Below are 21,773 nucleotides of genomic sequence, written 5' to 3'. Positions count from 1 at the left end.
AGAGCAAAGTATTTACGGCCAATCCCCATCTTTACGCCAGCCTCCGAGTTTTTTTTAATCATTTATTTCCATTCAACGTGAGACGTACTGGAGACGCATATAAAGTAGAGCATACAGGTAATCCTTCTAGCACCACAAGGGGCGACATTCTTTTTTGCTGACGCTTTGGATAATTTATACAGTCTGCCTGCCCTTAATATTGCTCATTGTTATACAGCAACTGCAAACAAGGCAGTTTAAATATAGCCAGTGCGTCCCAATTTATCCCTTCGAACAAAATACGCAAGCGTTCTTTATTTGGGCCTTTTTCTACGGCGCAGTAAACAAGCCCTTCATATAAAACTGGTTTGCAAGGTCCGTTTTATTTGGTGCATTTACAAAAGCCTGTAAGCTGGTCAAAGGAAAAAGGTATGTATGATAGACATTTTTTATGGATTTTCTTTAGGTCTATACTTCAATTAATGATTATCCCAGACAATCAAATGTGACGTCTTATTTAGACTAAGGAACTTTTCCCAGACCCTGTCGTACTAGCTGTGGATCGATCTCTTCCAAAGGGGATTCTAGCTAAATTGCAATCAACTTAAGCGGCTTAGATCTCTATCACAGCTACTGAAGCTTCTAGGGGGTAATTAATTATCGTTAAGCAGCTTCAGTAGGCATACCAGACACCTAAGCCGCCGAAGCTGAAAGCAGATTAGCGAGAAACCCCTTGGATATGGATCGATCCTGTTAGATCGATCTAGGGTATGGGGGCCCAGTCTTAATTTCCGTTTAGATTTACCAAAAGATTTGCTGCACAAAGCAAGCGCAATGGGGATATTAAGATAGCATAAATTATATTAACATATCAGACCATATTATATTATATATTGCATCGCAGATCAGCTTTTTTACACAAGTTACACCTGCGTGACGTGTATATATAAATGGGGGTTACATGCGTAGGGGTTACATGCGTAGGCATTTAATAACATAAAGGAGACGGACGCACCTGCGAGTCATTTATTGAGAAACCCTTACTACTCATATGAGAGTGAGAGAAAGGCAGGGGGAGGGAGAGAGAAAAAGAAATACATATATGGTCAGTTTAGAGAACATTTAGCATGTTGCCAGCATGTTAAGACCACATACCAATAGACGGAAAACCAATAGGCTGTCATATTGGAAAACAAATTGATTTATAGATTATTTTATTTTAAACTGTTCAACATTTCTTTCAGACGACTCACAATGTGGCCGTATCTGGTGGCTGTTATCATCTTCCTGGTGTCAGTATGGTTGTGGTACGTACAATACATCACCAAATACAAATGTGGTTTTGTAGTAGGTTTAATATATATCACTATATCATAGTTTGGTTGTGGTGGGTACAATACATCACCAAATACAAATGTGGTTTTGTAGTAGGTATAAAATATATCACTATATCATAGTATGGTTGTGGTAGGTACAATACATCACTAAATACAAATGTGGTATTGTAGTAGGTATAATATATATCACTATATCATAGTATGGTTGTGGTAGGTACAATACATCACTAAATACAAATGTGGTATTGTAGTAGGTATAATATATATCACTATATCATAGTATGGTTGTGGTAGGTACAATACATCACTAAATACAAATGTGGTATTGTAGTAGGTATAATATATATCACTATATCATAGTATGGTTGTGGTATGTACAATACATCACTAAATACAAATGTGGTATTGTAGTAGGTATAATATATATCACTATATCATAGTATGGTAGTAGGTACACTATATCAAACTACGTATCTGTAACTGCATGATTTAAAACCTAGTATACATACACATATAACTAATCTCATCATTCGACCAGCACAAATTTGAATCTGAGTTTTACAAAAATGTAACAATTACTACAGTGTGGTCGTTCCTCTAATCAGCTGTGACTGTAATACATGCTATATGTATAAGACTTGTTTTAACAACTAATTATTAAAATAATATCCCGACTCCTTAGAGCTGTAATTGACACTTTCGCTGTGATACATGTAGTAAAAGTGAATGACCCGTCAAGTGCTGTGAATAAGAAATATAGTTATCACAAACATTGCATTTTCATTACAGGGGCGGATATAGGATTATTTGAAAGGGGGGGGGGGCTTAAGGCCCCGACAGGTTTTTGGTATTTTCGAGGACGAACAGTGCCATTTGGCACGGTTTAGAACTATGATTCAGCTATTTGAAATTCTAAGTTCAAGAGGGAACCATTGGTGATTTTTCTTTAGAAATTGAAGGGGGCCAGGAACCGCAGGACCCCTCACCCCTAAATCCACCACTGTATTATACCTATTCCTAAGATAAACTGTCCGTGCTGTTTTGTATTTAGGCAGAGGATAGACAGTTACCGTGTGTTCAAGAAGATGGGAATCAACGGTCCTCCGCCAAACATCATATTCGGAAATTTCAGACAGATAATGGTTTGTTTTCATATTGGAAAATGACAACACTACAAATAAACAGTGTATATTTGTATTTTCCCTTTATTTTTACTCAGACAATTGTGAAAACTAACTAGCTCTCTCTCGAAATGATGAAATAAGCTGTATTTACTATCAACGTCATAAGTAATTGCCAGTTGTAATATCATACATGTGGAAGGCTTTTCACACGTAGCCGCCCTCGTCGTTACTTTATCCCAGTAACACCGTGAATGTATGGGGAAACAGCATTCATGTCGATTGTGTCCTCAGGTGACCGTTGTGTTAAAGCTGCAATAAGCTTTTTAAATAATTAAAACGACAATTATACTTTTAAAAAGGACGTAGGAACATTTGTTGATGTATTCGGTTGCTATCTAAAATGTCAAATTTTACGGTGAAAAGTCATTCCAATATGCATCCAAAGTTTGTAAAAAAATGTTACTCAATCTGGATACCAACATTTGAACTACAAAAAATCAGTCAATAGTGAAATGCACATTCATTTTGATCTAGTGCCAGCCAGTTTGGATGGCATACAGAAAGTGGGAACGGCTCTATGGAAAAACGTTTGGGTATGTATGAACGCACTCTTTACATATATACAGCATATTATCAAGTCCTTTTTAGTCTTTATTATCATTTACTATTTTTGTTGCTTTATGCAACTCTTCAAAAGATTGGTGCTTAATCGCCACTATTTATTGCGATACAATGCCAGATATATGAATTATTTAGCACTGATCCAAACCACAGTTAGCCAGGTCTTGTCTTTATTTTAGGGTCTTCTTTCTCAATTCTCCCAGTATAGTGACCTCGGATGTCGATTTTCTGCAAGAAGTCTTTGTCAAACAGTTCAGTAAATTTCATCAAAGAGCAGTGAGTAATATTTACCAATAACCCAATAAAGATTTATTGGTGGAATAATCATCAAAATTATTTCCCCAAACATGCCGCTTACCAAGGACGGCAATTGTGTTTTCATTTTGATTAGTTGGCCTGCATTTAAGACCCGATTCCCATGGATACTATCTGTCTATGTCAGTCGACCCAACTCTGCAGGGGCTCTTGCTAAGTGCAATCAGATTAACTGACTGACTCACCTTCTCTTGTTTCAAACTTACTCGTTTAACTTTTTTCTTGTATTCTTCTTAACGCCAGGAGGAGGCGTGACAGTTGTTGCAGACAGTGAGCGTCCCCACGGAGTTAAGTCGATCGATGGTAGACCGATGGTGACTCTGTGAATGAGACCTTGAATAATGATTAACAGGACTATTGTTGGGCTGGGTAGAAAATTTTTGGGGTGATACAGCATACTTGGTAGTGTAATTCAAACAAAAATGTACTCTGACCCATGGCAAAATATTAGGCCTGCTGCGAATTCGCTGCAAATTTGCAGCAAAATTGCTGAATATTGCTGCAAACAATTCATTCCTGCAAACAATTCATTCCTGCAAACAATTCAATTCTTCAACATGGTTGCAAATTGGCAGCAGTATTTCTTAATTTAATTTAATTTATTATATATATATATATATATATATATATATATATATATATATATATATATATATATATATATATATATATTTTTTTTTTTTTTTTTTTTTTGCAATCTCGCCGCTGCTAAGTTTTAGTTTAATATTGCGGCAATTTAGCTAGAAACTTTTCACTTTGCCAATTTTTCTTGGGTGAGCATTTTTCATGTAACTTTTTTTCCACTGACACTGCTCAAATTGAATTCATTGTGTTCATTTTTAGATTCCTAATTCAATAGACACGGAGGATGAAGAAACACACATGGTTTTTGCGAAAGGAAAACGATGGAAGCGATTACGTTTAATATCCAACCCGACCTTCTCCTCTCTTAAAATGAAACAAGTAAGAAAACATATGATTATGAAAGTTAAATAGTTCGAATCGAGACTTAACGTGTCGGCATAAGATGCTTCTTTCTACTACAACCCTGGGTATCCTGACCCCACCATGGTAGCTTTATTTTAGGGTGATACAAATCGTTATTTGATTAATATGCGGTTGTATATACTGTGGCATGTGTAATTGTTTCGTTTCATTACAGATGGCGCCACTGATCCAGGAGTCGGTGAACAGTTTCATGGAAGCGATGGAGAAGCGTTGCCAGGAGGAAAAACCGTTCGATATCCACAGGTAAGTACTAACTACTGACAAAGTCACGTAAAGTTTCACAGATTGAATGGAAATGGATGAATAAAGCCGAAAGTTAGATGTCTGTTTCGCGATTTCAATAAAACCGTACGTTTCTGTATATGTTATACTGTACGTTATACCTTTAGTTATTTAATCTCGAGCTCCAATCTTCTGTATACTGTTTAATGCAACAAGACAAGAACCAGTGACGTGTGTGTGACAGACAGGACAAGTATTATTTCTGATGCATCTCTGGAGATCTACTTTACAGTTGTCAAATATAATCCAGATTATCATTGCTAATCCCCGAAGAAGGCCCAGGGACCGAAAGCTTGGATTATATTTGACAAATGTAAAGTAGATCTTCAGAGATGCATCAAAAATAATATACTTATATTTACCTTAAGATCTATACGGTGAATTAACACGAATTATCAACGTGACAGACAGTAGGGTAGACAGAGGGGCTTTATACGTTACGTCTGTATTCAAAAAGGATGCTCAGGTTCGGGGGAAATTTATCCTCCTGCACATTAAATGTACTAGACATACATTCTTTGTATATAAGTTGTTCTTTTCATCCTCTCACGCGTACAAATGCATATACACTGATTGCGTAGCCGCCATTATCATTTTGTCATGCAATACACACGTGTTTTTGTAATGAGCTCTCTCTCTCTCTCTCTCTCTCTCTCTCCTCTGTGCGATACAAATAATAACCGGAGTTTAATAAAGCTGGCTGTAATTATGGGCTATTCAATATTTAATGCATTTATGCTATGCGATTTCAGTGATTTCCAAGGCCTCACCCTGGAAGTCATCGGCTCGTGTGGCTTTGGTCTCGAGATTAACTCAGTGCGAGATAACACGTCACCATTTCTGGCAGCATGTCGCAAAGCGTTCAGTGCGTCACTGATGATGATGACGCCAATGTTTATGTCCGGTATGTTCACGTCGTAATAATGTTACTTTTAGAAAGAATAGGCCAGTTTTAGAGAAAGTCTTAAGTACTGAGACCTAAAATATAGCTGAAAGAATGTTTTCAGTTTATAGTTTATTTAAACATATAACATATCTTATAGGTATCCTATGGGATCCTATAGGAAATTTACGTAAGGGAAAGTACTGAGACTTAAAATATAGCTGCAAGAATGTTTTAAGTTTATAGTTTATTTTAAACATATTTGCAATATTCATCTTGTTAAATTGTACAATACATTTTATTAGACCCAAATTATAAACACATCTTAAAGTAACTGGTATATCATTTTTTGGTCTTTATTGATGACCAATAAGGCCGACAATCTGTGAAGTGCAAGTTTGGGCTGGCAGATTTGGGATAACCACAGATGTAATTTTTTGCTGATATTTACCAAAACTGTAGAAAATGTATAACAATGAATACTGGTGTTCAAACAAATAAACACGTTGAATGCTACTTATAAACCTAATGATCAAACTATCATTTAAGCAAGTAATATTTTTATGCGATTTTTACTTTTATATGTCTCTGTTTGCAGAACTTTTTCCATCGTTGTCCGGTCTAGCCAAGGTGTTGAACAAATATCTGACGAGAAAGAGGGTGCATGACATTGACGTTCTGGTCAGCGCTGCCGTACAGTCCAGATTAAATGATCCAAAGGTAAGCTGTATAAAAAACATTATTGGTAAAAAACGGTCATGGAATGAAATGAACCAGTCTATTGATATTGACATCCTTATACATTAACCATTAAAAAAAATTACAAATGCCAATCTCCAAAGCTTCCGGCCTATATGCCTTTCTTTTTTAATGACTTCCGGCTTATATGCCTTTCTTATTTAATGACAATTGCAATTGTTAAAATGTCAATAATTTGATTGTGATGAATTCTTGAAATGAGATAAGATGACATCACACGTATCAAACACAGTTCAAACAACATGAATAAATACCCTCCAACAAAGTATTTCAGTAGCCAATAAACTAATTGAAAGTGGTTGACAATCATGTGGTAAACTTTCAGTCTCGACGGGTGGATCTCCTGCAGCTAATGTTGGACGCCAAAACTGACAATCTGGACTCGACTGTACCCCAGGCGATGACGGACAGTGACGTAATATCAACACAACAGGGAGGGGAAACGGGTCAGCAGAACGCTTCTTCGTCATCTCAAAGAAAATTTACACAAAAGGCCAAACTAACAGAAAAGGTAAAAAGGCAATCTGGTTTATGTGCGTTTGTGTGTGTGTGTGTGTGTGTGTGCAAAAATATTCCACGTTTCACGACTATATGCAGACGCCTTAATTGATACCAACACAAGCAGCGCCATTACTTCAGTAAAAGGTGACTGAGCAATCATTGGTGGCTTTGGTCTTTTTTATCTTTAGGAGGTCCAAACGCAGTGTTCGACGTTTTTGTTGGCAGGGTATGAAACCACCAGCACCGCCCTGGCCTACGCTGCCTACCACCTAGCAACGAGTCCAGAGGCACAGAAAGCTCTTCAGGAGGATGTAGACCAATACTGCACTGAAGAGGTAAGTGTCTGTAGGGAAAAAACTCTCTTGAAGGAAAGCAATTTAATATTGAAACAGCGATGTTGGATTTGGATAGATTTTGGAGTAATATAGTTGGATTTAGAAGACGCTTCTGTACACACCTTTTAACGCGGAATGGTGCACGTGCACAATTAAGATATAAGTCCCTATAAAATAATACAAGGTATTACAACTGATGCAGAGGGACATCTTTTTTCTAAAAGATGAGCCAACCATTACCTATACATGAAGTATTGATCGTAAATGTACATGTATGGTGTTGATGTCGTGATTTTAAGGCGAAAATGGGATAATTTGATTTCCGTTTCTGTATGGAAAGAAATATCTTTATAATGTTGATTCATTCTGTTTGTTAATTTTTTTTTTCAAAACTCTTTTAGGGTCCTCCATCGTATGAGACCATAAGTAAGATGCAGTATTTGGACATGTTCCTCAAGGAATCGCTACGACTACACCCTATCGCTCCATTGTAAGTGGACTCAAACATATAAAATTAATTAACATTTATATTCTTATATAAAAGGTTAGTATAAGCAGCTACATACCTTATTTTTCGCTAATGAAATAACCATTAATAAATTATTGGGAGCACCTGCTTTGTTCTGCCCTTTCCCTTCATAACCTTGCTTTGGAAACGGATTCTAAAAAATGAGGTTTGTCATTTTTCAGGGAAATATGTTTTTGATTGCCTTTTGTGTAATGATAAAAAACTGAATACTTTATGACGAAGCCTTGTAATCAGGGTCTTTTAAGGAAAAGTTAAACAAACGTGTCTTATAGATGGAAACCACGGTAAAGGTAGAATGAGCCTCTTTAGAAACGATTACTTTTCGTCATGGACTCCCGCCAAACTACTTCTATAAAAATGTATCTTTTCACTAGTGGGCCAGGGAGAACAGCCCAAGAATCCAGCACAGTGATGGGTGTTCACATTCCCAAAGGCATGAAAGTCCGCTGTGACGTTTACAGTATCCACATGGATCCCGAGCACTGGGGACCCCCAGACCCCAGCCTCTTCTGTCCTGAACGGTAAGGTGCTGCCATCTATCGATATTCATATCATATTGCTACATAAATTAACTTCGAGTTGTTGGAAACTGAGATGATTAAATCTTATTTTGGTGCTTACATTTGAAATATTAGAGTTTAAACGTTTCAGTTTTTTATTTTTTTTTTATAAAACACTTTCAGTCTTGTTGATTATCCTCTTACCTTGTGTTTGATTATAAAAAAATAACTGTTCGCAGGATGCTTCTAAATATTTCAGAAGAATTGTTTTATTTAATTAATAAGCATTTTTAAAAGCCTTGTAATTGTTATGTCAACTGACGCGATCCAAGCGCATTCATGCTCTTCAATAGTCATGTGTAAGCACTGTTCACGTGACATGACGTAACTCTACGTCATCTTTGTGCTAGCACAAAGATGACGTAGAGTTACGTCATGTCACGTGAACAGCTGTTCTTCTATCCAGGTTCACAGCAGAGAGGATTGCTAAGCGTCACCCTATGGCCTGGCTTCCATTTGGGGCAGGCCCCAGAAACTGCATTGGTATGAGGTTCGCCCTGATGGAGGCCAAGATGACCTTGGCGTGTCTCGTGAAGAAGTTCAGCGTTGAGACCTGTGCTGAGACGCAGATTCCGTTGGTTCACGTGGCCAGTAGCACAGTGCAGCCGGAGAAAGGTGTCACCGTGCGTCTTACAAGGCGGCATGTGGTGGCCAATAATAGTGAAGAATAGACATTAACTGAACGTATTCACAAAGCTCCATAGCACGTGTCATAATTGTCAATGTTTCATGACTACTATCTGTCAGCAAGACTTAGCTTACATACTTTTTCAATTTAATCAACATACTTTTTACAGAGATATTATTTCACAATGCGTTTTTGCAGCGTAACTCCAGCTATTCAATATGAGATGTCTGTACACATACCAATGTACAGTGATGAATATAACAAATATGTTTTCATTGTTCATATAAAAGTTTATTTGTTTTATTTTATGTATTGTTTAGAGAAAATTATTGTATGTTTTGTATTGTATATAGATAATTGTTGTACATGTATTTTATAGAGAGAATAATCTGGTTCTAACCGTCTCAGACATTTATATACTGTCATGGACATCAAGGGGTTTGAAAGAAATATTGCAACTCGGTACAAGCGGTCATCACACGACCTGTCAGTGAAGAAGGACTGCCTGTTCTACGACCTTTTTAGAGGATCTTAAATGTATCTGTGGTACCGGTGAAATCCAAACATGTTTGTGCCTTTATTTATGACAATCTGTATACGTAAGGATTACCCTGCGTTAGATTTTAGAGAGGCGGACCTATACGCACGATGTGTGTCATTGTAAATATGCTGTAAACTGTTTATTTTCCTAATGCTAACATTGTGTTACCGTTTTATTAGTATGTGTTAAGACCATAACGACTTCATCAACTTGGGTGTAATCATGAATTTGTTTTTTTTTTTTTTTTTTTTTTTGTTATGCTGGTTATATATTAACCTTCAAGATCAATAATCTTATTTAACTAATATTGTTGGTTGATTCTGAGATTTTGGGGATTTGAGTCACCTTTGAATTTACGTAATTACCAATCAAATATTGAGAACGATAGCGTCTTGCCTATATGAAAAGGTGACGGGAAAATCTGTATAAACAGTACATTGTGAACTGAGGTCAATCATCACACCATCACCAAATAAGGAAATATTAATAGATTGAGGATTTGCCTAGAATGGGACATTGGCGAAAATAAAAAGAATCTGTATAATACGTCACACCAATGAAATGTGACATGAGGGGGAAAAGGTCGAGTTTAATGATTGTAAGGTTACGAATATACGAATAAACCTTTTGCATACCAAAAAAAAAAAAAAAAAAAAAAAAAACGAAATTTCTACGTTCCTATAGCTACGTGGTAAATTGACTTTACCATAATTTGGTGGAGGCATCAACGATACCGTTACTCGGGGTGAATCAATAGAAAATTGGGGCTTACCGTCTGCGAATATTCGGCAAACAATAGGGAAGAAAACAAAGGATCTCGAAAGTAAGACGTCACCACAGAGACCTGATAAAAAGTCTCAATTTTTCGAAGGCTCGCGGATTGTGGGGCCAACGCCTTAATTAGAAACAGACCAATTAAAAATTCTTCTAATCGATTTTTCGGAGTATATAAAGAAGACCCAACAGAGATCTTAGTAATAGGAAAAATAACAACGACGACCACAAATAGTAACATTATATACATTATCAGTAACTTATCCAGGTATTCATCAGTATTATAAGCAGATAGAGCAATGGAGGATAATAGAAAAAAAAGATCCAAGGGCGTGTCTTTAGATTTAGATTTGACACCTTGGTAATTCCAAAATAGGATGTCGAAGAAGGGATGAATCATTAAAAAAATTGTATCTGTTACACAGAGCAAATAATTTCGATTTTCCATCGATGTTGACTACGCAACATTTGACTAATACGAAACCAGCAAGTCAAAATAAAAAAAAGGACTGTGTACATCACAGCTGTGAATTTTTGGAAAGTATACAATAAACCAAGAAAAACAGAGACTTGTTCCGTAATTTCAAAATTATTTGAAAGACAAAAAGTTCTGAATAACCATTTCTAAACTATGTCTCTTCCATGGGACAAGATGTACAGCAGACACAGCTATATCAACACGTGACGTCAATAGCAATTCTAAATGGACCGGTGCCACAAATTAGGTCATCTGTTGCTCGAAGGGAACCACGTGTTTTTGACATGTGTCTTGGACCACACACGACTCCATTGCATACTTCTCGCGAACTCCTTGCGAGTGGAGGAAGCTACGTTTGCGGCCTCGCTGTTCGCAGATTATTTGTAGAATCTTTCGGACATTTCCAACGTCCTCCGTACGTGCTTACGGGCTGTCTGCGAATTTCAAATTTCGCAAGAAGAACTTGCGCGGCACGTGAGATTCTACGCAAAATTTGGTCGTAAACAGGTCGTAAGAGCCAGTACGTACTGTTGTGACAGAGGCTTAACATGCATAGGGCAACTATCCGGGTCTAAAGCCCTTTCATCCCCCGACCACCACCACCACCACCACCCCACATCACAACAACGTCTAATAACAAAAAAGTGCCTGCAGTTAATCGCCTCTTTAGGTCAGCCCCATAATTTTAAAACACAGTTTTTTTTTATTCCACAGTACCAGTACCAGGGTTACATCCTTTTTTATGGACGTTTTGGAGCAATGTGCCTGTCTGTAATATTGCGCATCGTTATACAGCGAGTGCAGACAGTGCAGTTTCTATATATAACTATATTGGGTCATAATTTCTGCCCTCGAACAAAATAGGTAGCGTGCTACGGCTCATATTAACAAGCTGTTTATATAAAACCGGTTTACATGATACGTATTAGTTAGTATAGGAAAATTAGTTGCTACACCGAAAGTTCAGCCATCTTGATAAGTAGCTGGCTCGAATGTGTGCTGGGTGGGAAAACTACTCAGCCCGTTCTGAAAGTTGTCGGCCCCGGGCAGACGGTCCAGCCTTAATTTCTAACACTGTTTACATGAGTCTGTAAGCTGGTCAAAGGAAAAGGTATGTGTGATAAATATTGTTTATGGATTTTCTTTAGGTCTATACTTCTATTGATGATTATTCCTGACAATTGAACTGTGACGTATTATTTAGACTAAGGAACTATTCCCAGACCCTATAGTACTGACTGTGGATCTAACTGGGAATCGTACTTACTGGGATTCTCGCTAAATTGCAATCAACTTAAGCGGCTTAGATCTCTGTCCCGCCTACTGAAGCTTCTAGGGGGTAATTAATCATCGTTTAGCAGCTTCAGTAGGCATACCATACACCTAAGCCGCCTAAGCTGAAATCAATTTAGCGAGAAACCCCTTGGATATGGATTGATCCTGTTAGTTCGATCTAGGGTATGGGGGCCCAGTCTTAGTTTCCATTTAGAACTACCGAAAGATTTGCTGCACAAAGCAAGCGCAATGGGGATATTAAGATAGTATAAATTATATTAACATATCAGACCATATTATATTATATATTGCATAGCAGATCAGCTTTTTTTTTTTACACAAGTTACACCTGCGTGACGTGTATATATAAATGGGGGTTACATGCGTAGGCATTTAATAACATAAAGGAGACATATTATATTATATATTGCAAGTAAGTTTTATAGAAAGGTCAGTGCGCTGTGTCCTAAATATAACTGTCCTCTCGGCAAGGATAATATTTGTGTCCTCCTCTGAATTTATTGACATGAGAGAGAGAGAGGGATATATATATATATATATATATATATATATATATATATATATATATATATATATATATATATATAACATGTTGCCTGTATGTTAAGATCAGATATCAATTGATGGAAAACCCATTTGCTGTTACATTGAAAAACAGGGTAAACTGATTTGTAGATTACTACCTCCGCCAAGGAGGTTATGTTTTCACCCGTGTCTGTCTGTCTGTCTGTATGTTTGTCATCAATTTAACTCAAAAAGTTATTCACCGATTTTGGTGAAATTTTCAGGAACTGTCAGAAGTGCGCCAAGGAAGAGATGATTATTTTTTGGTGGTGATCCGGATAATCGATCGATAATCGATCAATAATCAATAATCAAAAAAACAAATCATTATAGAATGAAAATTTAGGGGTGAAACGGCATTGGATGGAGACTTTGTTGCCTTGGCGGAGGTCTGCGATCTCGGAGTGCTTTTCTTGTCTAGGTTTATTTTAACTGTTAAATCTTTCTTTCAGTCTACTCAGAATGTGGCTGTATTTAGTTGCTGTTATCGTCATCCTGGCGTCAGTATGGCTGTGGTACGTACAATATGTACTGTATATATCACAATATGTATCTATAACTGCATGATGGATTTAAAGGTCCCCAAAAGGGCCCCGAAAAGTTGGTATTTTAGAGGGTAAACAGTGCCATCAGGTATTATACAGGTACGTATTCCTAACTAAGATGAACAGTCCGTGTTGTTTTTCATTTAGGCAGAGGATAGACAGTTACCGCGTGTTCAAGAAGATGGGAATCAACGGTCCTCCACCAAACCTCATATTCGGAAATTTCAGACAAATAATGGTTTGTGTTCATGTTATAAATTGACAGCACTGCAAATATACACTGTATAGTTTTATTTTCCCTTATTTTTACTCAGATAATTGTGAAAACTTACCGACTTTTCCTTGGAATGATAACATACGCTGTATTCACCATAAGCATATAAGGTAATTGCCAGTTATTTCTGTTATTATACATGAAGAAGGCTTTTCACACTTAGTAACCCTTGTCGTCACTTTATCCATGTACCCCAGTGCATGTATGGGGAACAGCATTCATTTCCATTGTGTTCTCCGCCACCAGGTGGCTGTGGTTTTTAAGCTGCAATAAGCTTTAATTACAATTATACTTGTAGAAAGGACGTAGGAACATTTGTTCATGTTTTGGGTTGCTATCTGAAATGTCAAATGTTTACGGTGAAAAGCCATTCCAACATGCATCCAGAATTTGTAAAAGATAAAACTCAATCTGGATACCAAAATTTGAACTATACACACACTGGACAATAGAAGTGCCACCCCCTGAATCAGAGTGATCAAAATTATTAACCTGAAGAGGCGGAATATAAGCAATGTCAGAATATCGATAGCCTACAATTGAATTGTTCAGTCAGAACCGTTTCTTTTGTAAAATCTGATGTTAATAAAATGAAACCAGGAGCATATCATTCCACAGTCATTTATCTCCCCAAAGAATTGCACATTCATTTTGATCTAGTCCCAGCCAGTTTGGATGGCATACAGAAAGTGGGAACAGCTCTATGGAAAAACGTTTGGGTATGTATTCAACGCATTCTTCACATATATACAAAATATTCCCAAGTCTTTATTAGTCTTTATTATCATGTATTATTTTTGTTGCTTTCTAAATCTCATCAAAAGACTGATGACTAATCACCATTATTTATTGCGGTACATGCAAGATATATGAATTGATTACCACTGATCCAAACCATAATTTAACTAGAGCTTGTCTTTATTTCAGGGTCTTCTTCCTCAATTCTCCCAGTATAGTGACCTCAGATGTCCATTTTCTGCAAGAAGTCTTTGTCAAACAATTCAGTAAATTTCACCAAAGAGAAGTGAGTAACAATTATCAATAACCCCGTAAAGATTTATTGGTGATATAATCATCATAATTATTTCCCCAAACATGCCGCTTACCAAGAACGACAATTGTGTTTTCATTTTGATTAGTTGACTGTATTTCAGACCCTATTCCCATGGACATTATCGGTCTACGTCAATCGACCTAACTCTGCTTAACTGAATGACACACCTTCTTTTGTTTCAAACTTACTCGTTTAACCACCAACTTTATTATTTTTTCTTGTATTCTTCTTAACGCCAGGAGGAGGCGTGACAGTTGTTGCAGGCAGTGAGTGTCCCCGCGGAGTTAAGTCGATCGATGGTAGACCGATGGTGACTCTGTGAATGAGACCTTGAATAATGATTAACAGGACTATTGTTGGGCTGGGTAGACGTTTTTTTGGGGTGATACAGCATACTTGGTAGTGTAATTCAAACAAAAATGTACTCTGACCCATGGCAAAATATAAGGCCTGCTGCGAATTCGCTGCAAATTTGCAGCAAAATTGCTGAATATTGCTGCAAACTGTAATTCAATCTTGCAATTTTGTAGCAAATTTGCTTCACCATGGCTGCATATTGGCAGCAGTATCTTTAAATTTATTTAATTAACTTATTAATTAATTTATTATTTTATTTATTTATTCATTTATTTATTTATTTATTTATTTATTTATTTATTTATTTATTATTATTATTATTATTATTATTATTATTATTATTATTATATTTTTATTTTTGCAATTTTGCTGCTACTTAGTTTTAGTTTAATATTGCGGCAATTTTGCTAAAAACTTTTCACTTTGCTAATTTTTCTTGGGTGAGCACTTTTCATGTAATTTCGTTTTCCAGTGACACTGCTCAAATTGAATTCATTGTGTTTATTTTTAGATTCCTAATTCAATAGACACGGAGGATGAAAAAACAAACATGGTTTTCGCGAAAGGAAAACGATGGAAGCGATTACGTTTAATATCCAACCCGACCTTCTCCTCCCTTAAAATGAAACAAGTAAGAAAACATATGATTATGAAAAGTAAATAGTTCGATTCGAGACTTAACGTGTCTGCATAAGATGCTTCTATCTACTACAACCCTGGGTATCCTGACCCCACCATGGTAGCTTTATTTTAGGGTGATACAAATCGTTATTTGATTAATATGCGGTTGTATATACTGTGGCATGTGTAATTGTTTCGTTTCATTACAGATGGCGCCACTGATCCAGGAGTCGGTGAACAGTTTCATGGAAGCGATGGAGAAGCGTTGCCAGGAGGAAAAACCGTTCGATATCCACAGGTAAGTACTAACTACTGACAAAGTCACGTAAAGTTTCACAGCTTGAATGGAAATGGATGAATAAAGCCGAAAGTTAGATGCTGCTTCGCGATTTCAATAAAACCGTACGTTTCTGTATATGTTATACTGTACGTTATACCTTACGTTATTTAATATCGAGCTCCAATCTTCTGTATAATGTTTAATGCAACAAGACTTAAGAACCAGTGACGTGTGTGTGACAGGCAGCATAAGTATTGTTTCTGATGTATCTCTGAAGATTTACTTTACAGTTGTCAAATATAAGCCAAGCTTTCGGCCCTTGGGCTTTCCTAGCAGTGATAATCTGGATTATATTTGACAACTGTAAAGTAGATATTTAGAGATGCATAAGAAATTTATTTTCCTTAAGATCTATACGGCGAATTAACATGAATCCTCAATGTGACAGACAGTGGGATAGACAGAGGGGCTTTAGACGTAACGTCTGTATTCAAAGAGGATGAGGTTCAGGGGAGTTTAATCCTCCTGCACATTAAATGTTCTAGACATACATATTCTTTATATATGAATTGTTCTTTTTATCCTCTCACGAGTACAAATGCATATACACTGATTGCGTAGCCGCCATTATAATTTTGTCAGGCAATATCCCGCACGAAAACGCAGTAGATGCTCCAGTGCAGTAGACTACTGCAATCATACTGCAGATATGCCTCCAATCTGCTTCGCATTGGGCGCTAATTAGCATATTTGAAACATGCTTCTATCATGCTGCTAATCTACTGCATTAATGCTCCTCCTCTGTACAACCCTATGTTATTTTTGAAGTAGAATCGAAGTAGGCTATACTGCATTTCTACTGCAAATATGCTCCACACCACTACTGCGTTAATGCTTCTTTGCTACTTCGATACTACTGCATTTTTGTGCGAGTACCCACGTGAGTTTTAATGATCTCTCTCTCTCTCTCTCTCTCTCTCTCTCTCTCCAATACAAATAATAACTGGAGTTTAATAAAGCTGGCTGTAATTATGGGCTATTCAATATTTAAAGTATTTATGCTATGCGGTTTCAGTGCATTCCAAGGCCTCACCATGGAAGTCATCGGCTCGTGTGGTTTTGGTCTCGAGCTGAACTCAGTATACCACGATACCACGTCAGATAACACGTCACCATTTCTGGCAGCATGTCGTAAAGTGTTTAGCACGCCACTGGTGATGATGTGGCCAATGTTTGTTGCCGGTATGTTCACGTCATAGCAATGTTACTTTTAGAAAGAATAGGCCAGTTTTAGAGAAAGTCTAAAGTAATGAGACTTAAAATATAGCTGCAAGAATGTTTTTAGTTTATAGTTTATTTAAACTTATGTGCAATATTCATCTTGTTACATATACTATAAATTTTAGTAGACCCAAATTATAAACACATCTTATAAACCCTATAGGGAAGCTTTCCTATAGGATCAAATAGGAAATACTATAGGATCCTATAGATCTTATAGGGACCCTATGGGATCCTATAGGGGATTTTTTCTAAGAGAAAGTACTGAGACTTAAAATAAAGCTGCAAGAATATTTTAAGTTTATTGTTTATTTTAAACATATATGCAATATCCATCTTGTTTCATTGTACTATAAATTTCACTAGACCCAAATTATAGACACATCTAAAAGTTACTCATATATCATTTTTGGGTTTTTGTTGATGACCAATAAGGCCAACAATCTGTGAAGTGCAAGTTTGGGTTGGCAGATTTGAGATATCCACAGATGTAATTTTTTGCTGATATTTACCAACATGGTAGAAAATGTGTCACAATGAATACTGGTGTTCAAACAAATAAATACATTGAATGCTACTTATAAAGTTAAGGATCAAACTATCATTAAAGCAAGTCATCTTTTCATGCGATTTGGAGCTTATATATGTCTCTGTTCGCAGAACTTTTTCCATCGTTGACCGGTCTAGCCAAGGTGATGAACAAATATCTGACGAGAAAGAAGATGCGTGACATAGACGCTCTGGTCAGCGCTGCCGTACATTCCAGATTAAATGATCCAAAGGTAAACTGTATAAAAAACATTATTGGTAAAAAACTATCATGGAATGAAATTAACAATTCTATTGGTATTGAAATCGTATACATTAACAATTAAACCAATAAAAATGGCGTATATGACTTTCTTTTTTAATGACGTCCGGCTTATATGCTTTTCTAATTTTATGACAATTGCAATTGTTAAAATGTCAATAATTTGATTATGATGAATTCTTGAAATGAGATACGTTGACATCACATGTATCAAATACAGTTCAAACAACATGAATAAATACCCTTCAACAAATTATTTCAGTGGCCAATAAACTAATTGAAAGTGGTTTACAATCACGTGGTAAACTTTCAGTCACGACGGGTGGATCTCCTGCAGCTAATGTTGGACGCCAAAACTGACAATCTGGATTCGACTGTACCCCAAGCGATGACGGACAGTGACGTAATGACAACGCAAGAGGGAGGCGAAACGGGTCAGCAGAACGACTCTTCGTCATCTCAAAGAAGAGTTACACAAAAGGCCAAACTCACAGAAAAGGTAAAAAGGCAATCTTGTGTGTGTGGGTGTGTGTACATGTATGTTTGTCTATATGTGTGTATGTGTGTGTGTGTGTATGTGTTTTTTTTTTTTTTTTTTTTTTTTTTTTTGGGGGGGGGGGGACAAAAAATCCCACGTATCATGACTATATACAGACACATTAATTGATACCAACACATGCAGCGCATAAAGAAAAAGGTGACTGAGAAATCATTGGTGGCTTTGGCCTTTTTTATCTTCAGGAGATCCAAGCGCAGTGTGCGTTGTTTTTGTTCGCAGGTTATGAAACCACCAGCACCGTCCTGGCCTACGCCGCCTACCACCTAGCCACGAGTCCAGAGGCACAGAAAGCTCTCCAGGCGGAGGTAGACCAATACTGCACTGAAGAGGTAAGTGTCTGCAGGGAACCAACTCTCTTGAAGGAAAGCAATTTTATATTGAAACAGCGATGTTGGATTTGGATAGATTTTGGAGTAATATAGTTGGATTTAGAAGACGCTTCTGTACACACCTTTTAACGCGGAATGGTGGACGTGCACAATTAAGATATAAGTCCCTATAAAATAATGCAAGGTATTACAACTGATGCAGAGGGACATCTTTTTTTTTCGAAGATGAGCCAATCATTACCTATACATGACGTATTGATCACACTGGCGTAAATGTACATGTATGGTGTTAATGTCGTGATGGGAGAACTTGATTTTGATTTCTGTATGGAAAGAAATATCTTTATTATGTTGATTCATTCTGTTTGGTAATTGTTTTATTTTTCAAAACTCTTTTAGGGTCCTCCATCGTATGAGACCATAAGTAAGATGCAGTATTTGGACATGTTCCTCAAGGAATCGCTACGACTACACCCTATCGCTCCATTGTAAGTGGACTCAAAAATACAAATTTAATTAACATTTATATTCTTATATAAAAGGTTAGTATAAGCAGCTACATATATTTTTTTCGCTAAGGAAATAACCATTAATAAATTATTGGGAGTACCTGCTTTGTTCTGCCCTTTCCCTACATAACCTTGCTTTGGAAACGGATTCTAAAAATGAGGTTAGTCATTTTTCAGGGAAATAGATTTTTCATTGCCTTTTGTGTAATGATAAAATACTGAATCGTTTATGACGAAGTCTTGTAATCAGGGTCTTTTAAGGAAAAGTTAAACAAACGTGTCTTATAGATGGAAACCACGGTAAAGGTAGAATGAGCCTCTTTAGAAAGGATTACTTTTCATAATGGACTCCCGCCAAACTACTTCTATAAAAACATAAAATACCGACCTTTAATTGCCAAAACACATCTGGAGGTGAAAATTATCATTTTTATTGTTTTTTCCTAAAATCCACAGATGGCATTACCCATCTCCTCCCATAGTGTGTGGTTTGCAGACTTTTGAAATTGATGATATAAAAGGATGATCACTCAGTCAACCATTCTTTCCAAAAACCGTTCAACCATATGTTTTAGGCACCTCGACTGCTTTAAAAGCGGTTAATTTTCATCATGAATGTCTTTGTCCAACTGCTTTTATAAAACCAGTATCTTTTCACTAGTGGGCCAGGGAGAACAGCCCAAGAATCCAGCACAGTGATGGGTGTTCACATTCCCAAAGGCATGAAAGTCCGCTGTGACGTTTACAGTATCCACATGGATCCCGAGCACTGGGGACCCCCAGACCCCAGCCTCTTCTGTCCTGAACGGTAAGGTGCTGCCATCTATCGATATTCATATGATATTGCTATCATGTTCGAGTTGTTGTAAACTGAGATAAAGTTTGGAGCTATAATTAAATCTTATTTTGATGCTTACATTTGAAATATTTGAGTCTTAAGGTTTCAGTTTTTTTTTTAATTCTTTCTAAAACACTTTCCATCTTGTTGATTATCCTCTTATCTTCGCAGGATGCTTCAAAATATTTTAGAAGAATTGCTTTATTTAAATAATATGCATTTTTAAAAGCCTTGTAATTGTAAAGTCAACTGGCGCCATCTAAGCGTATTCATGCTCTTAAATAGTCGGGTGTAAACACGGTTCACGTGACATGACGTAACTCTACGTCATCTTTGTGTTGTATTTCTATCCAGGTTCACGGCAGAAAGGGTTGCTAAGCGTCACCCTATGGCCTGGCTTCCATTTGGGGCAGGCCCCAGAAACTGCATTGGTATGAGGTTCGCCCTAATGGAGGCCAAGATGACCTTGGCGTGTCTCGTGAAGAAGTTCAGCGTTGAAACCTGTGCTGAGACGCAGATTCCGTTGGTTCACGTGGCCAGGAGCACAGTGCAGCCGGAGAAAGCTGTCACCGTGCGTCTTAGAAGGCGGCATGTGGTGGTCAATAAGACTACATGATAGACATAATAGTGGAACGTATTCACAAAGTTCCATAGCATGTGTCATAATTGTCAATGTTGTATGACTAATATCTGTCAGCAAGACTTAGCTTACATACTTTTTCAATTTAATCAACATATTTTTTACAGAGATATTATTTCACAATGCGTTTTAAAACAATATGCAGCGTAACTCCAGCTATCCAATATGAGATGTCTGTACACATACCAATGTACAGTGATGAATATAACAAATATGTTTTCATTTTTCATATAAAAATTTTATTTTATGTATTGTTTAGAGAAAAATATTGTATGTTATGTATATTATATAGATAATTATTGCATTTTACGTGTTTTATAGAGAGAATGATCTGGTTCTAACCATCTCAGACATTTATACTGACATGGACATCAAGGGTTTGAGAAAAATATTGCAACTCGGAACAAGCGGTCATCACACGACCTGTCAGTGAAGAAGGGCTGCCTGTTCCACGACCTTTTAGAGGATCTTAAATGTATTTGTGGTACCGGTGAAATCCAAACATGTTTGTGCTTTTATTGTATGACAATCTGTATACGAAAGGCATACCCATTTTAGAGAGGCAGACCTATACGCACGATGTGTGTCATTGTAAATATGCTGTAAACTGTTTATTTTCCTAATGCTAACATTGTCTTACCGTTTTATTAGTATGTGTTAAGGCCATAACAGCTTCATCAACTTGGGTATAATCATGAATTTGTTTTTTGTTATGCTGGTTATATATTAACATTCAAGATCAATAATCTTATTTAACTAATATTGTTGGTTGATTCTGAGATTTTGGGGATTTGAGTCACTTTTGAATTTACGTAATTACCAATCAAATATTGGGAACGATAGCGTCTTGCCTATATGAAAAGGTGACGGGAAAATCTGTATAAACAGTACATTGTGAACTGAGGTTAATCATCACACCATCACCAAATAAGGAAATATTAATAGATTGAGGATTTGACTAGAATGGGAAATTGGCGAAAATAAAAAGAATCTGTATGATACGTCATACCAATGAAATGTGACATGAGGGGAAAAAAGGTCGAGTTTAATGATTGTAAGGTTACGAATATACGAATAAACCTTTTGCACACTAAAAAGAACGAACTTTCTACGTTCCTATCGCTACGTGGTAAATTGACTTTACCATAACTTGGTGGAGGC

General features: G+C 36.8%; 2 protein-coding genes across 6 annotated transcripts; both read left to right on the top strand.

Annotated features, from left to right (window-relative positions):
* The first annotated feature begins 248 nt into the window (after positions 1-248).
* On the top strand, positions 249-9,054 carry LOC106159562 (cytochrome P450 3A24-like). Of its 4 annotated transcripts, XM_087013566.1 has the most exons (14): positions 249-408; positions 1,224-1,286; positions 2,368-2,458; positions 2,975-3,033; positions 3,241-3,337; positions 4,220-4,339; positions 4,539-4,627; positions 5,419-5,570; positions 6,148-6,269; positions 6,634-6,819; positions 6,998-7,144; positions 7,546-7,634; positions 8,048-8,194; positions 8,640-9,054. In XM_087013566.1, exons 2-14 carry the CDS (start codon positions 1,234-1,236, stop codon positions 8,902-8,904), a joined length of 1,617 nt encoding a protein of 538 aa, XP_086869692.1. In that variant the 5' UTR covers positions 249-408; positions 1,224-1,233; the 3' UTR covers positions 8,905-9,054. The 4 variants fall into 4 exon arrangements, with proteins under 4 accessions (XP_086869692.1, XP_086869694.1, XP_086869693.1 ...); XM_087013568.1 differs by lacking the exon at positions 3,241-3,337 and having other exon boundaries at positions 301-408; XM_087013567.1 differs by lacking the exons at positions 249-408; positions 1,224-1,286 and adding an exon at positions 1,619-1,686.
* A 3,507-nt stretch (positions 9,055-12,561) lies between these two features.
* Positions 12,562-21,697, top strand: LOC106162909 (cytochrome P450 3A11-like). Of its 2 annotated transcripts, XM_087013563.1 has the most exons (13): positions 12,563-13,029; positions 13,207-13,297; positions 13,994-14,052; positions 14,261-14,357; positions 15,256-15,375; positions 15,575-15,663; positions 16,721-16,887; positions 17,587-17,708; positions 18,051-18,236; positions 18,479-18,625; positions 19,025-19,113; positions 19,796-19,942; positions 20,327-21,697. In XM_087013563.1, exons 1-13 carry the CDS (start codon positions 12,977-12,979, stop codon positions 20,586-20,588), a joined length of 1,629 nt encoding a protein of 542 aa, XP_086869689.1. In that variant the 5' UTR covers positions 12,563-12,976; the 3' UTR covers positions 20,589-21,697. The 2 variants fall into 2 exon arrangements, with proteins under 2 accessions (XP_086869691.1, XP_086869689.1); XM_087013565.1 differs by lacking the exon at positions 14,261-14,357 and having other exon boundaries at positions 12,562-13,029.
* The last annotated feature ends 76 nt before the right edge of the window (positions 21,698-21,773 follow it).

Source organism: Lingula anatina, chromosome 5, assembly GCF_051362555.1.
Source record: "Lingula anatina isolate TDL-2025a chromosome 5, LinAna3.0, whole genome shotgun sequence".
Taxonomy (NCBI): domain Eukaryota; kingdom Metazoa; phylum Brachiopoda; class Lingulata; order Lingulida; family Lingulidae; genus Lingula; species Lingula anatina.
This window is presented reverse-complemented; position numbering and strand designations above follow the sequence as displayed.